This window comes from Lissotriton vulgaris, chromosome 5 (assembly GCF_964263255.1).
Source record: "Lissotriton vulgaris chromosome 5, aLisVul1.2, whole genome shotgun sequence".
Taxonomy (NCBI): domain Eukaryota; kingdom Metazoa; phylum Chordata; class Amphibia; order Caudata; family Salamandridae; genus Lissotriton; species Lissotriton vulgaris.
Genome location: NC_141693.1, coordinates 206,173,706 through 206,187,842, shown reverse-complemented (window position 1 = coordinate 206,187,842; position 14,137 = coordinate 206,173,706). Strand labels below are relative to the sequence as shown.

The window sequence follows — 14,137 nt, the reverse complement described above, 5'->3', positions numbered from 1 at the left end:
TGGCAGAAAACTACTAAACTTAGGCTACTCCTCACTTACTTCTTCCCTCGTACTAGACTTAAGTTAGGTACACTGGGGTAGGCGTATTTTAGAAGCACCAGTTGAGTACTTTTAGTCATTATTTATTACTGTATGTATTTTATACATTTTATGCACTTTTATGGCTTAGAAACCATATCATGCTTTTACAGTACTACTTTATAATACTGTTCGTATTATATGCATTGTACTTTATAACCAGTATTACGACTGTAGCAGTCCATTTCCAATGCTTGAGAAAGAAGACTGTTCAATCCGCAGAGCCTATTGGGAATATAGGAACTACACTACATGGCGCCCAACGTTTGGTAAGGTGATAATTTAACTCTAGATACTAGAGTAACTCAGTCGTGCTTTTCATACAGGCCCCTTTTTCTCGTAAAATACCCCAATAGACGTCTGGAGTGGGTAAAAGGATAATATCCGCCAGAACTGAGTAGGACGAAAATCCTATGTATTCGTTTTTGGTTTATTCACCGTTGAAGTATACAGTGTACCAAAATATTGTGCACCTAATCTTGGTTTGCTTGAAACTTGTTCTGCAAAAAAACTTTCAGTCGAGAAAAAATGTCGGAGAGTGACGACGAAAGGGAGAGAGCTAGAGCAGCAGCTCAAGCAGTCTTAGATGACACAAATCTCCAACAAAAGGACGCGGACGCAATAATCATCCCGGCAAATGTGAAGTAATCTTTGTTATAGAGGCACATGAATATCGGCAGACAGAGGATTTCTATTCATGGATTATGTTTCCTGCAGCAAATGCAGTAACACACGAGTTCCACTACTACAAGTTAGAGGAACCTCCAGCGGAATGCGTTCCTTTCGAGGACGTTGAAATCCCATTAACTTACCAGGAGCATCAGCTCTAGTAGGAGTGGGCTCAAACAATGCTAGACAGCGCAGCAGAAGTCATCATAGTTCGCAGGATCCTGAAGGATCATCTGGAGACAGTGGACTTGAATGAATGCATTCAAGTTGAAACTGCAGACACCAGGGTTAGTGTACCTCACAAGTTATATGAAGTAACACTCCGGATGGAGGGGGGGGAGAACTAGAATAATAAGAGCACTCTTTTGGGAAAAGCTCTCTAAGGGCTATGACATTCTTCTGGCTGAACAAGACTCGCCACCTGAATTTGTCAGGGGGTGCCCACATGGCGAAGAGATAATTATGCCGGCCTTCTCAAATCATATTCCAATTCATAAAAAATACACTTATGCCAGAAAATGGGCAGTAGCTCAGGCTCCAGCATTATATAAAAATCATGTAGGATGGGATGAGGATTCTTCTCACCATAAAATCCAGTTGAAAAATCAACCTGCTGTACAAAGGCAGTACCCAGTTAAGCAAGAAGCTAAAAAACAAGTCCGGGAGATTTTAAATCAACTTGAATACCAAAGGGTGATCGAAACATGCACCTCGTTAATGAACAATCCTTTGTTTCCTGTCTTCAAACCAGACATTTCATATGGTCTAGTATTGGATTACAGACACTTAAACTCTTGTTGCAAAACTTTTGCAGGACAAAATGCACATAGTGCAGCACTGATGAATAACATCGTGCGCAAAAAATATAAAACCACATTAGACATTTCAAATGGGTTTTTCTGTCAAAACATTGCACCCGAAAGCAAGCATCTGACCACACTTTCTCAATTATGGGGACGCAGCGATAATTTTGCCGTCTCCCCCAAGGATTCAAGAACAGTCCCGGGTTATTTTCAGCCAGGGTAACAGAGTTACTACAAACGTACGATGATGAGGCATTATCTTATGCCGATGACCTCTATCTTACAGATGACGACTTGGAAAGAGTGAACATTATAATACTTGGGTTCGCCTCTGAAGGGTATAAATTCAATTTTTCAGAAATCACGAATTGCCCACCTCAATGTCCTATTTCTAAGATACGAGTTATCAAGTGAACGCAAAAGCCTGGCAGCAAACTTTCTAGAAAAATGTGTGCTGCTCCAAACTCCAAGAATGCTGAAAAACTTACCGTCCATTCTAGGTTTCCTGAATTTTGGAAGAACTTCCGTTCTAAATTACGCAGAAAGAATTAAACCTCTCTACGAACTAATCAAACCTGATTTCAAACCAACTAACTGAACTCAAACAAACACAGAAATTCTGCGTTCAGTTCAAACAGACATGTTAGCAAAAACACAGTTACAGACACGCAAAAACATGCGCAATCTTGTGATCCGAATCCTCCCAGGGAGATGCGGATTCACGTACCTGACCTTTAATGAGGGAGAAACGGTACCAATAGCATACAAATCACACTTGTACACACAAGCTGAAATGAAGTTCACTTCTGAGAAAATTCTGACAGCGGTTCAAACTGCAGTAGCAAATGAGAGCTCTAGCGCAGGGTAAATGCATAATGATCGTTACACCTGTACCTGCCTTAGAGGCAGTGACAAAAGCAAGCATTCCAAATTCAAAAGCTTTACATCCAAGATGGATACAATGGTTTACTCTCTTGCTGCAACAGAGGTTGAATACAGATTTGACCCCAGCTTGAAAACACAAGAATTTCTCCAATACGAACAAGAATGTCCTCTGCCGATCGAAATTCTGCCTCTTGAACATTAAGGATGTATAATATATACAGACGGATCAGCACAGCCCGCAATTGGGGGTAAACAAGCCTATAGTGCTGTGTGCGCGATTGTTAAAGGTCGCTGGCGCAAAGGCAAATTCAGACCTATAATCACTAAAACGCAATCACTCGGAGACTGTACAACTCAGCGAGCTGAACTACAGGCTTTCAAGATGGCGCTTGAAAATACAGATCGCGAATTCCGCACACTCATAGTGTGCGATTCGTATTACTGCGTACAATCTTACAATGAATACTTGCAGAACTGGGTTCAGAATGGCTTCAAAGACGCTAAAGGTGGCACAATCAAGCATAAAATACCTCCATCAAAGGTAGCTTCCAACCTGTGCTCTCCGAGATGTGCGAAGCCTTGGCGTTTAATTTCATTCTGTCCAACCATCAATCCTTTAGGGGCTGCCTTCTCTATAGGCCCCCCGGCACCAAGGCGCTGTTTTTAGGCACAGTGGGAAATATTTTAGAGGAAGCCTTGTGCTCTAAGTCCTTCACAGTTTTAGGAGACTTTAACTTTCATTTAGAGGGTAGCTCAGACTCTGACACATCGGCCCTAACTGAGGTGATGCATGGGGTCGAATTAAAACAAGTGGTCACAGGCCCTACTCATATTGCTGGTCATACCTTGGACGGAATATTCACAAACCACCCTGACTTGAAGGTCTTAAAAATTGACCCATTCACCTGGTCTGATCATGCCGCAGTGTTGTTTAGTATCTCCGCCACAAAACTCCACATGGCGTGGCAGGTTAGAAAAACAGCAAGGGCCTGGAATAAGATAGAGGGAACTTCTCTAGAGGATCTTCTGGCGTCATCCATGGTTACGCTCCTATCAGATGTGGACAAAGCGGCTGCCACCTATTCCAACTGGGTTGATCACGCTTGCACCACTCTAGCTCCACCCAAAAGCTGCCGCCCTACTCAGATGACTCCGTCGGCCCCCTGGTTCTCAGACGAGCTCAGAGAGTTTAAGCTTGTCTGCAAAAAGCTGGAACGGGCCTGGCGGAAAAATTATAACGAGGCAGACAAAAGAAGACTCAAATCAAGTTTGGTGGTCTATAAAGATATGATCGGGAAGGCAAAACAATCGTACTTCACCAACCGTATCAACGTTGCTAGGAGCTCGCCCAAGGAACTATTTTATACGGTTTCGAGTCTGGCCACTCCTAAGCCAGCGATTACGCCCTCCAGTCTGGAACGGTGCGAGAATTTAGCTAAGTTCTTTTTAAACAAGGTGGACAATATCTTCACATCCCTCGAAGTTCAAGTCAGGCATAACCTACTAGAGTCCACGCCGAGGAATTCTATAGCCAATTCAAACGAGGCCAAGCTTCTAAACTTCGCCCCGGTGAGCTCGGAGGAGATCAAGAAACAGCTATTAGGCATAAAATCGGGCTCCCCCCGTGACCCTTGCCCGGCGACCGTGGCGAAGTTGGTGGCAGCCCCTATAGCCACCACCTTAGCCACGTTGTTTAATTACTTGTTTGAAGTTGGTGACTTTCCATCCAGCTGGAAATGGGCCTCAATTATCCCTTTGTTAAAAAAAACCAACCTGGACATTGCCGATTCCAACAACTACCGTCCCATTGCCAGATTACCGCTACCGGCTACACTAATAGAAAGAACTATGAATACTCAGCTCAGCGTATTTCTAGGAGCCACAGAAGGCCTTGACATATCGCAACATGGGTTTAGAGAAGGTCACAGCACCGAATCTGCCTTGATCAAATCGATGGAGGAGATCAGGAAAGTGATGGACGCCGGGGGTAGAACGGCCCTGGTCCTGTTGGATCTGTCGGCGGCCTTCGATACGGTCCACCATAGAATTTTGGTGGACCGTTTGGAGGACTGCGGGATACAAGGTAAAGCCCATAGCATCCTGAAAGCCTTCCTCACCAATAGGATCCAGGTTGTGGCACTGGGGGAATTTGAATCGAAAGCATTTGTGCTACACTGTGGGGTTCCCCAGGGATCCTCCCTGAGTCCCACCCTTTTCAATATCTATGTCTCCTCTCTGGCCCCGGTTATTCGTTCATATGGGTTCTAACTTACATCTTACGCAGGTGACACACAGATTGTGGTTTCACTGCTACCAGGGAGAGAGGAAGGCGTGGACAGCAAATTCCAGGAGTGTATGGCATCAGTTGGTACCTGGATGGCCAGGAATTGTTTAAAATTGAACTCGGCTAAAACCAAAGTATTACTTTTTGGCTCCAGTGATAACTTGGAGTCCGAACTGGTGGCCTGAAGAGATGGGGACACCCCCCATTCCAGTCACGAAGGTCAAGAACCTACGGGTCCTGATCGACAATAAGCTTACCTTTAGGCCCCAAGTTAATGCAATGACCTCATCCATCCACTTTACACTGAAAATTATCCGGAAGATCCTTCCTTTCTTACCGGAGGAGTGTAAGAAAACTGTGGTGACGGCCCTTGTTCTATCTCGCCTTGACTATTGTAATAGTTTATTCCTTGAGGCTCAACAGGGGCTTCTTAACACACTACAGGTCTTGCAAAATGCAGCAGCTCGACTCATCACAGGCCTACCAAAGTTTGCATCCGTCTCCCAGGAACAGTTGAAGCTGCACTGGCTTCCAGTGCGGAAACGGATCTCTTTTAAAACCCTGTGCATAGTCTTTAAGGCTGTCCGTGGACTTGGCCCGTCGTTTCTAAAAAAGCATTTTCAATGGTACAGGCCGGGTAGGCATCTCAGGTCAGCCAACCTGGGGCTGGATTATGACCCCACAGATAAGAAAAGCACGCTGGGTAGGCAGGAGCTTCATCCTGGGGGCAGCAAAAACCTGGAATGCTCTACCTTTGTCTCTTAGACAGATTACTGACTTGATGACCTTCCGTAAAAGTCTGAAAACTTGGCTGTTCATTAACTAAATAGTAGGCTTAGGCTAGGGGAGCTTTCATTACAGCGCCAGGACACCGTTTGGTAACAGCGCGCTCTACAAATGTTATGAATAAATAAATAAAATGCTTTGGGAACAAGTAGTTCTTTTACAAAAAGAACTTCCAAAGACTCACGTGATTCATAAACTGAGTCATCAGCGTGATGGCGTTCACGTTGCAGGGAATTCATTGGCTGATGGTGCCGCGAAGGCAGCTGTGCAAACGGCTTCCGTAGCTGCAATTACCCGGTCGAAAACAAAAATAGACAGCGATATAATACAAGCTGTCACTGCTTCAGTCAAAGACAGGGGTAAGACACTCCCGAAAGGCTTTCCAGTAAAGTACTCATATATAACTGATGCGAATAATGTTCCTTTTGCTCGAATCCCTGGAGTGGGGGACAGAGCAATCCCAAACATGGAACACAGGTTAGGACTAATCTTAGCAGCACATGAAGGGCTCGCCTCTGCACATGCAGGAGTTTCTGCCACAGTATCTTTATTAAAACAGAGATATTGGTGGCCACGCATGAGGAAACAAATTAGAAAATATGTTCTAGAATGTGAAATCTGCCCAATAATGAAAGTTTCTACAGTGAAACGTCCTGCCCCTTCTGATTTCAGATAAACCACTAGCGTGTGTTTACCTGGACCACTGTGGTCCCTTAACAAGGGCAACTATAAATATATTATGGTCGCAGTGGATTCCTGCACAAGATTTATTTGGTTATGGCCCCAGCGCTCGGCTGACGCCAGAACTGTTATAAAGGATTTGAGAGTCTTTATCGGCATATACGCAATAGGTACGCTAAATTCTGACCAGGGTCCTGCATTTAGCTCTCGAGCTTAGGAGGCTAAGGTTAGCTTGGGCGTTGCATTGTGGTATTCTAGTCCCTTCCATCCTGAGGGTAATGCGGAAGTGGAAAGAAAAAACTGTGACATAAAGAAATCCATAACAGCTAAGGTATTAGGTTCGGGTGATGGGTGGGTCAAACATTTAATAAGTGTACAACGTAGTCTTAACAATCTGCCAAGAAATTCTCTGGGGGGAATCACTCCTTATGAATTACTGTTTGGTACTAGAATGATAATCTAAGACCTCGATTGTCAAACTTGAGCGGTGGAACAAAAACCCTTTTATGTCAAAGATCGTTTGTCTGTTTTACAGAACTTAAATGAAACAAGAAGAAGTCTGAGTAACACCATACAAAAGCCAACAGCCACTGAAGAAAAACCACCTGTCCCAGCAAGACCTGTCTGGTTTCCAAAGATTGGGGATCTAGTCAGGGAAAAGATAGCGGTGAAGAAGGAATTTGGCCCTTCTTACATAAAAGCAGTACCTGTCTTAGCAATCCAAGGAACAAGATCAGTAGTACTACCACCCCTTGCTGGTAAAAAGGAGAACAGAGTCGTGTCCATCGACCTGGTCAAACCACAATCATGTGGCCAATAATAAGTAGTAGACCCAGTGGGCTCCCAAGATGTAGCAGAAGACCAAATCTTGCTACTATCCAAGAGGTTCAGACTGAAAGACTTATCACGTTTGATAAACTTGCAGTAAGAAAAGGACTATGCAACAAAGCCATTGAACTCGTGCCTCTTGAGACCCAAATAACAGTTCGACAAGAAACACCTGTCTACAATGATTTAGCCTCTGGCTACACCAATATGACAAAGGAAGAAGCAACTCCAAAGATTAATAACAATCCTGATGCAATTCCAACAATTGACAGAACTGCCTCTGGCTATTTCATCAACTTTGATACATATTTTGAGGATCCCAGTGAACCAGAAGAAAGGCCAGCAAAGAAAACTCTCAAAGAAAAAACAACAGAACTGTTTCAACTGGAGAAAATATATCTAGTTTTACCATGGATTGAATTTTGGATTGGTTTAGGCGTATTTTTTCTCCTACTCTGGCTGATATTAGTTTTAAGCTTGGGACAAATGATAGATGGAAAATACAGTAAAATGGACACAGCAAGTCAGAAAATCAACTTAGTCCAAAAACCTCACAAATCATCCCATCGTGAAAAAAGAGACATGTCGTCAGTGAACATCACAGCTGTTGCTATACCTGGTGGTATAGCATGGGATAGAACTGACTATGACATCTATGGCCCGGTGGAGCTGCTAAAGATTCCACACCAGTTCAAGGTTTCTTTAAGTGACTTTGTATCACCCAGCACATTTTCTGATGATTGGAACTTTGAGACTATTAATAATATGATGTCAGATTTAGAAATGTCTGCAAAATTTACTGAACATGACTATTTAGAAGGGTCATCAGAGTATGAACAAATGTATTGTTTTAATCACTATGGTCACCACTATTTGCACAAATCTGCAAGTCCTAGGAATGTTTTTACATATAATCAATGGGAACATTGTCCCACGCCACCAAAAGGCAGCTCAAAAACATTTTATGAAAAGTTTTCATACTTCTCAGGGTTTAATGTTACAAAGCCAGAAACGTTTTACTTAAAACATGTAAATAAGACAGGAATGAAAACAATGTTGAGCAACACTAAACACATTTATTCTGCAAACTTTTATGCTCAGCTGTCTACATTAGGTTTTGACTTTTGGAAAGACAAAATTGAGACAAAAACTATCTGGGGTACGAAAGAATGGCAGGTACAAGGTTTAGAGGCCTTGTTCAGAGCCTGCATTATACCAGAACAAATAATGTTTTTAAACGATACTGTTCAACAGACTTCTTATCTTGGCCTGGCTAAGATAAAAGATTTAAATAAAACGTGTTTACCTAAACCCACTTCTGAAAGTAATGACACTACAGAAAAGGAGGTAGACGTACCATATATTTTAAAACAAAACAGAACTAATCCTGATTGGTAAAAATGGTTAATCTGGCCCACAGACCCCAATAACTGTCATGATAGATTCCTGAACAAAACACAGGGGTTAAAACTGAACAGGCCAGATCCAAGATACTCCCAGAGACAACATCCAGGGATAGTAACAACATATAGTGTAGGAAAAATATGCCTTGAGTGGCTAAATATATACAGAAAACAATATCCCAACTGGTATTATTTTGGACAAGTATAAAGGATATCTATACAGTACTATCCATCAAAGATCAAGGAAACTCATTTTGATTTTCGTATGTGCCTGAGGCATCATTTTATCAGCATTTATGCGCAAAAATAGGGCAATTGTGGTTACAGTTGATATTGGCACTGTAATTAATAAATAACAAGTGACAGCCCAAAGATGTACAAGGTGCACGAGTGCAAAGAAGTGAGTGACACTACGGCGACACATGTGACAGTGAAAGCAGCGTAAACGGCGCAAGGTGTATGGCTCATGCATCGTGTTGTCCCCAACGGCTACCAATCCTGATGACTGCATACATTGAGGTCTCACCAGTAAGTCTAACTGAGGGTGAGATACGAGAATCAACAGGCACACAGGTACTATCTGATTTGAACACTGCTAATGCGGCACCTGGCGCCGACGGCAATGCTTCTCATCTGTGCACATTTGATCTGCTTGATCAAGTGGTTCCACTTTCACCTACTGGGGTAGACGATTTCTTTGCCAGCCTTGATGATCTGATGTTTTCTCCTGACACCGAGAATAACTTTTGATTCATGCACACAGCGTTCCCTGAACTCTGAAATTCGGCCTTCAATTTTTCAAAACAAAGAATTTTAACTTTGGGACTATTTTTCACAATTATTTGAATTTTTTTTCTCTCCAAAAACTTGAACTTTTTTTGTGCACAGACTAATCTGCTTAAAGTAGAACTATTCTTAGAGAACAAGAAATTATTTTTCTTTTTGAACACTGCCTAGAAAAAATATTTGGCCTTGTCCTCATATAACCATTGACATGATATGGTATGTTATGAAATGGTCTCGACCTTTCTTTCTGTAAGCAAGAGCCATTTTTCATAAATGTAAATTCATGATTCATTCAGTTTGCATACTTAGATACCATACTATAAGCTTAGAATGTCATCTCTTCCTTAAAATGCATACTGTAGAAATAATCAATATTTTTCTCATGTACAAACCATTTCAAGTGCATTTTTATGTATTTTGGGGTGGGATTGTAAACACTAGCTTTAGATATGTTCAGTGCTGATTAGGTTAGCTTAATTGAACTTAAGATCGTGGAGTGGGTGTTGTAATCGAATCTAGGCCCCCAGTGTAATTTTCCCGATTCATGCCCTTATATAGGTATACTTTATCATATCCTTATATAGGCAAAGAATCTCTACCCTATTTGGTCTAAGCCATACAGCCCAAATACGGCATGGCTACTTACACTAGGTTCTGAGAATTAACAACGATTTCTTGGAAAAACCCACCTACAGCAGCTAGGAACTTCCCCCTGCTTGAATATTAAGTTCTCCACGAACTCCTGGCGTTTTCCAAGAATTTAGCCTTTGAGTGACGATATTAAGTCCAAACATGCGTCAAACTCGGCACCTTCAAAGTATAAATATGCCCAGGTTTGCCCAGTCAAACACACGGTGATTTGGAGCAGATCGACTATCTACTTGCCCGACGCCCTGCAGCAGCAAGTGCCGAAGGAAGACGACCCTCCAGCTGACGCACTGAGAGACGCTGCCTTTTCTCTTGACGAGAAATCCAGCTCCAGTGTTTCCGGCTTACCCTTACGGGTATCTGGGAAATCGAGGCCTGAGAGAGAGATACAAGACTTCCTTCATTCTAAAACCAAGGTACGGCGCTGATTAGACCTCTTAGAGAATTCTTGGAATAGATTCCTGGCAGAGAACTACTAAACTTAGGCTACTCCTCACTTACTTCTTGCCTCGTACTAGACTTAGGTTAGGTACACCAGGGTAGGCGTATTTTAGAAGAACCAGTTGAGTACTTTTAGTCATTATTTATTACTGTATGTATTTTATACATCTTATGCACTTTTATGGCTTCGAAACCATATCATTCTTTTACAGTACTACTTTATAATACTGTTCGTATTATATGCATTGTACTTTATAAACAGTATTACGATTGTAGCAGTTCATTTCCAATGCTTGAGAAAGAAGATCGTTTAATAAATACTTTTATTGAAAACGCCCGTCCCTCTATTTCTCTGCATTTCTGGTGAAACGAAGCATGCACGATTGACTGAGTAAAACAGTTATCTATTGTTTTCGCGACTCTAGAGTTTTGATTTCTTATTCTTGGGAAACAAAGTTGTCATGTTTATGCGGGTGTCAGAAACTAATCCCTTCTTGTGAATTCGAGAAAGTTTCTAGTGACTTCTGAGCTAGCTGGCACTCACTATTAAGTTTAATATATTCGTTAGAGACCTAGTAGACCTCAGTCCTACGTCTAAACTACATATATATTATTCAAATGCGCAGAGCCTATTGGGAATCTAGGAACTACACTACATGCCCTCCTCACCCCCCAACACTTCTCTGCTCGTCCTAGACCCAAGTGTGAGCAAGCTGTTTTTATTTATACCCCTCATGTTGTACTGGGTTGTTGCTCCTAGCCTCGCAAATGGTGCTCCTGGGACCCGAGAAGGTGATGGGACCTTGAGCAGGTAGTGGAACTGACCTTTCTGTGGGCGTCAAGCTTAATCTATCTGTCTGGCAACTGAAGTCATTTCCCCTCACGGGAGCATGTGTACGGCTTTCTCTATTGTTTCCTGGCCTGCTTTCCCACAGTGTCGCCAATTTATCTATACGTTCAACTTGGTGGACAAACTCTTCCCTTACAATGGTTCTAAATTGGCTCTGTAGGTCCCTCATCAGGTTCGTCACCCAGACTGCATATTCCATGTCCGTTCGACTATTAGCAATGCATCCTAAGTTTGGGTCAGAATGTCCAAGTTCTCTACACTTTTGGAAGACCCATCGTTGATTTTCTTTCTTTTTGACCCAACCCCAGTCACTTGTTTAAACTGTTCTTGGATATACCAGTTGCCACACCCCCCTTTCATGTTACTACTTTAAGCGCAGCTCCTTCCTCGTTACATACAGCTTGTGGAGGTGACAAAGGAGCGGTTACCCTAGCTGTGGTAACATGGTTAGCTGGTGCAGTTTAAGGGAAAGATGCATCAGTCACAGAGCGCCGAAGGTCTGGTGCTAAAAGACAATCGTCTCTCAGTAAGGTCTATTTCTGTTGCTAACATCCCTATAGCTCACTGTAGAATCCTAGTGGTTGAGGTATGTGGCATTGAGGAGGAAGAGGTTGCTTGGGGATAGCTTGTTGTTTACCAAGACAGGTCCGCTTCCCCATTGCTGTTGCTTAGAAGATAATACAATCCAAACACCCCTCAGAAGCCAGCCCACCAACAACTCTGCTGGTTTAAGAGGGAAAAAAACAAAGCAGGACAAACTACTAGATGCAAATGGTTAAATACAAAACGAAGGAGAAAAAAAGAAGAAAATTGTTCAGCCTTAAGACTTGTTTTACTAACCGGGATCACGGACCTCTATTGCAGTTTCTGCCTGCAACAGACCTTAATAGTTCTGTTGTTGAAGTAAAATGGAATAAAGCAATTGTATAGCAAGCTGTGCCAAGACAAAAATCCAAAGGGGGGATGGGTCCTGGCCCGACCTCTTCTGGTCCCTGATAGGCCCGTCCTTAGCCCGGTCGCGGCCCGCGCCGCGTGGGGATGAGGCAGCTGGGCGCCTCCCTCTCGTCGGTGGCAGCGGGAGTGCAGAGAGGTGAAGCTTGGGACTTGAGGTCCCACCAAGATGTACTGCAGGCTGCGGGGTGCATGCTGGCTGGCAAAGTCTGTGATGATCGTTACACCCTGGGACTAGGGTCCCACCAGGGTGTTTGTGGCAGGAAGAGAGGAAAGTGCCCCCAATAAACACAGCAAAGAACGCTTCACTGGGGATTAAGCGTAAGCGCGATGTGGTCGCATCACCCTCGTCATCAGGAGTGTGGAGAGGTGCCGCCTGGGACTTGGGGGTCCCACCAAGATAGGCTGTGTGCTGGCTGGCAAAGTCTGCGGTGATCATTGCACCCTGGGACTAGGGTCTCACCAGGGTGTTTGCGGCAGGAAGAGAGGAAAGTGCCCCCACCAAAAACAGCAAAGAACGTGTCCCGCACTGCGGGGATGAGGCAGCGCTTTAAGCATGATGTGGGCGCCTCCCCTTCATCTGCAGCATCAGGAGTGTGAAAAGGTGCAGCCTGGGACTTGCGGTCCCACCAAGATGTACTGCAGGCTGTGGGCTGCATGATGGCTGGCAAAGTCTGCGATGATCGTTGCACCCTTGCCTAGGGTCCCACCAGGGTGTTTGCGGCAGGAAGAGAGGAAAGGACACCCACCAAAAGTAGCAAAGAACGTGTTTTCACTTTTGTTCTTTTAGTCTCCATTCAAGAACTCCCACCCCAGCTAAGACACCCTCATAACCAGAGTAACTTTAACATTTATCTGGGGATATTGTTAACAATGTTTCATACATTCACAGAAGTCATCCTACCCATCCAAATGTATCTGTGTAGCTCTACTGCAAGGAATATGCTGTTGATGGGGATGTGATTGGGGTATATTCCTGTTTTTCCCCAGCACTTATCCTTGCATCGCTTTTATATCTATCAATCACTGTCTTTGAAAGGGGATTCCCAGTAACACTGACCAAGTTTTTATGTGTAATGACTGAGGAAGAAGTCACATTCTGCAGCTGGTGATGACCATCTCCTTCTTACAGGAGAAATTACCTACATTGGTTTGGTGTTACTGAGAAGGTGGGTGATTTCTTTCTGATGCAAGCCAATCAATATCAAGGGAATGAGGGCATACCTGAAGGAGTAGAACAAATCCATTTTTCCCTTTTAAGGTTCTTCCGATTTTAGACTTAATTTCTAAGGTTTGTTATTAAAGTAGAGGGGCACATGGTTATGTTAGAATACTGTAGTAAGAAATATCGTCTGACAAAATATTGTGTCCTAAATATCATTCACACAAATATCATCCCTTTGGGTGTAGATTTTCTACTGTTAACTGCAATACAGCAATAGATTTGTAAAGGATATTTAGGGCACACTATTTATGTCAGACAATATTCCAACTACATTACACGGATCCCGCACCTCACTACAAAAAACACAAATAAAGTTGATCATTTAACAGTTTTCCCAATAAACATATTTGAAGCCATGCCAGCATGGATGCTTGTGTCACCATTTCAAAATGTCTGTCAGGAAATGCTTCATAAACATAGCACTGCCATATCACATGTTAAAAAAAGATTGTGTTTTAAAACAAAACTTTGTAAATCCTTATAATTTCCATGAAAACTATGCAAAATTAAAAATGCTTACCTGGAGAAAACATGGCAGGAGAACGGCCTGCTATAGCCTCCTGTCGCTTCCTGGCAAATTCTGTAATCTTCCAGATAAAAATACCATCATATGTTGAGGCTTCTGCTTCAATTACTCGCTGCTCCATTTCTGTCAGGGCCAGATCTTTCAGACCTATGCTTCTTTCCAGCTGACGGACCTGGATGAGTAATAATTACAATATAGCTCATGTTACAAACTTTTATGAGGTAAGATAGTGAATGAACACTTTTTCCAAGAAAGGCCAATATGGGGCAACTAGGTTAGTTGGAAGCACAATT

The 14,137-nt window shown here is 43.0% G+C and overlaps 1 protein-coding gene across 2 annotated transcripts in view; it reads right to left on the bottom strand.

Annotated features, from left to right (window-relative positions):
• TRAF2 (TNF receptor associated factor 2) overlaps positions 1 to 14,137 on the bottom strand; it is a 500,022-nt gene that overhangs the window by 73,083 nt on the left and 412,802 nt on the right. For both annotated transcript variants that reach the window (XM_086921177.1, XM_086921176.1), the window contains one exon: positions 13,839 to 14,016. In XM_086921177.1, coding sequence (XP_086777303.1) covers positions 13,839 to 14,016 — 178 coding nt within the window. The remainder of the gene's footprint in view (positions 1 to 13,838; positions 14,017 to 14,137) is intronic.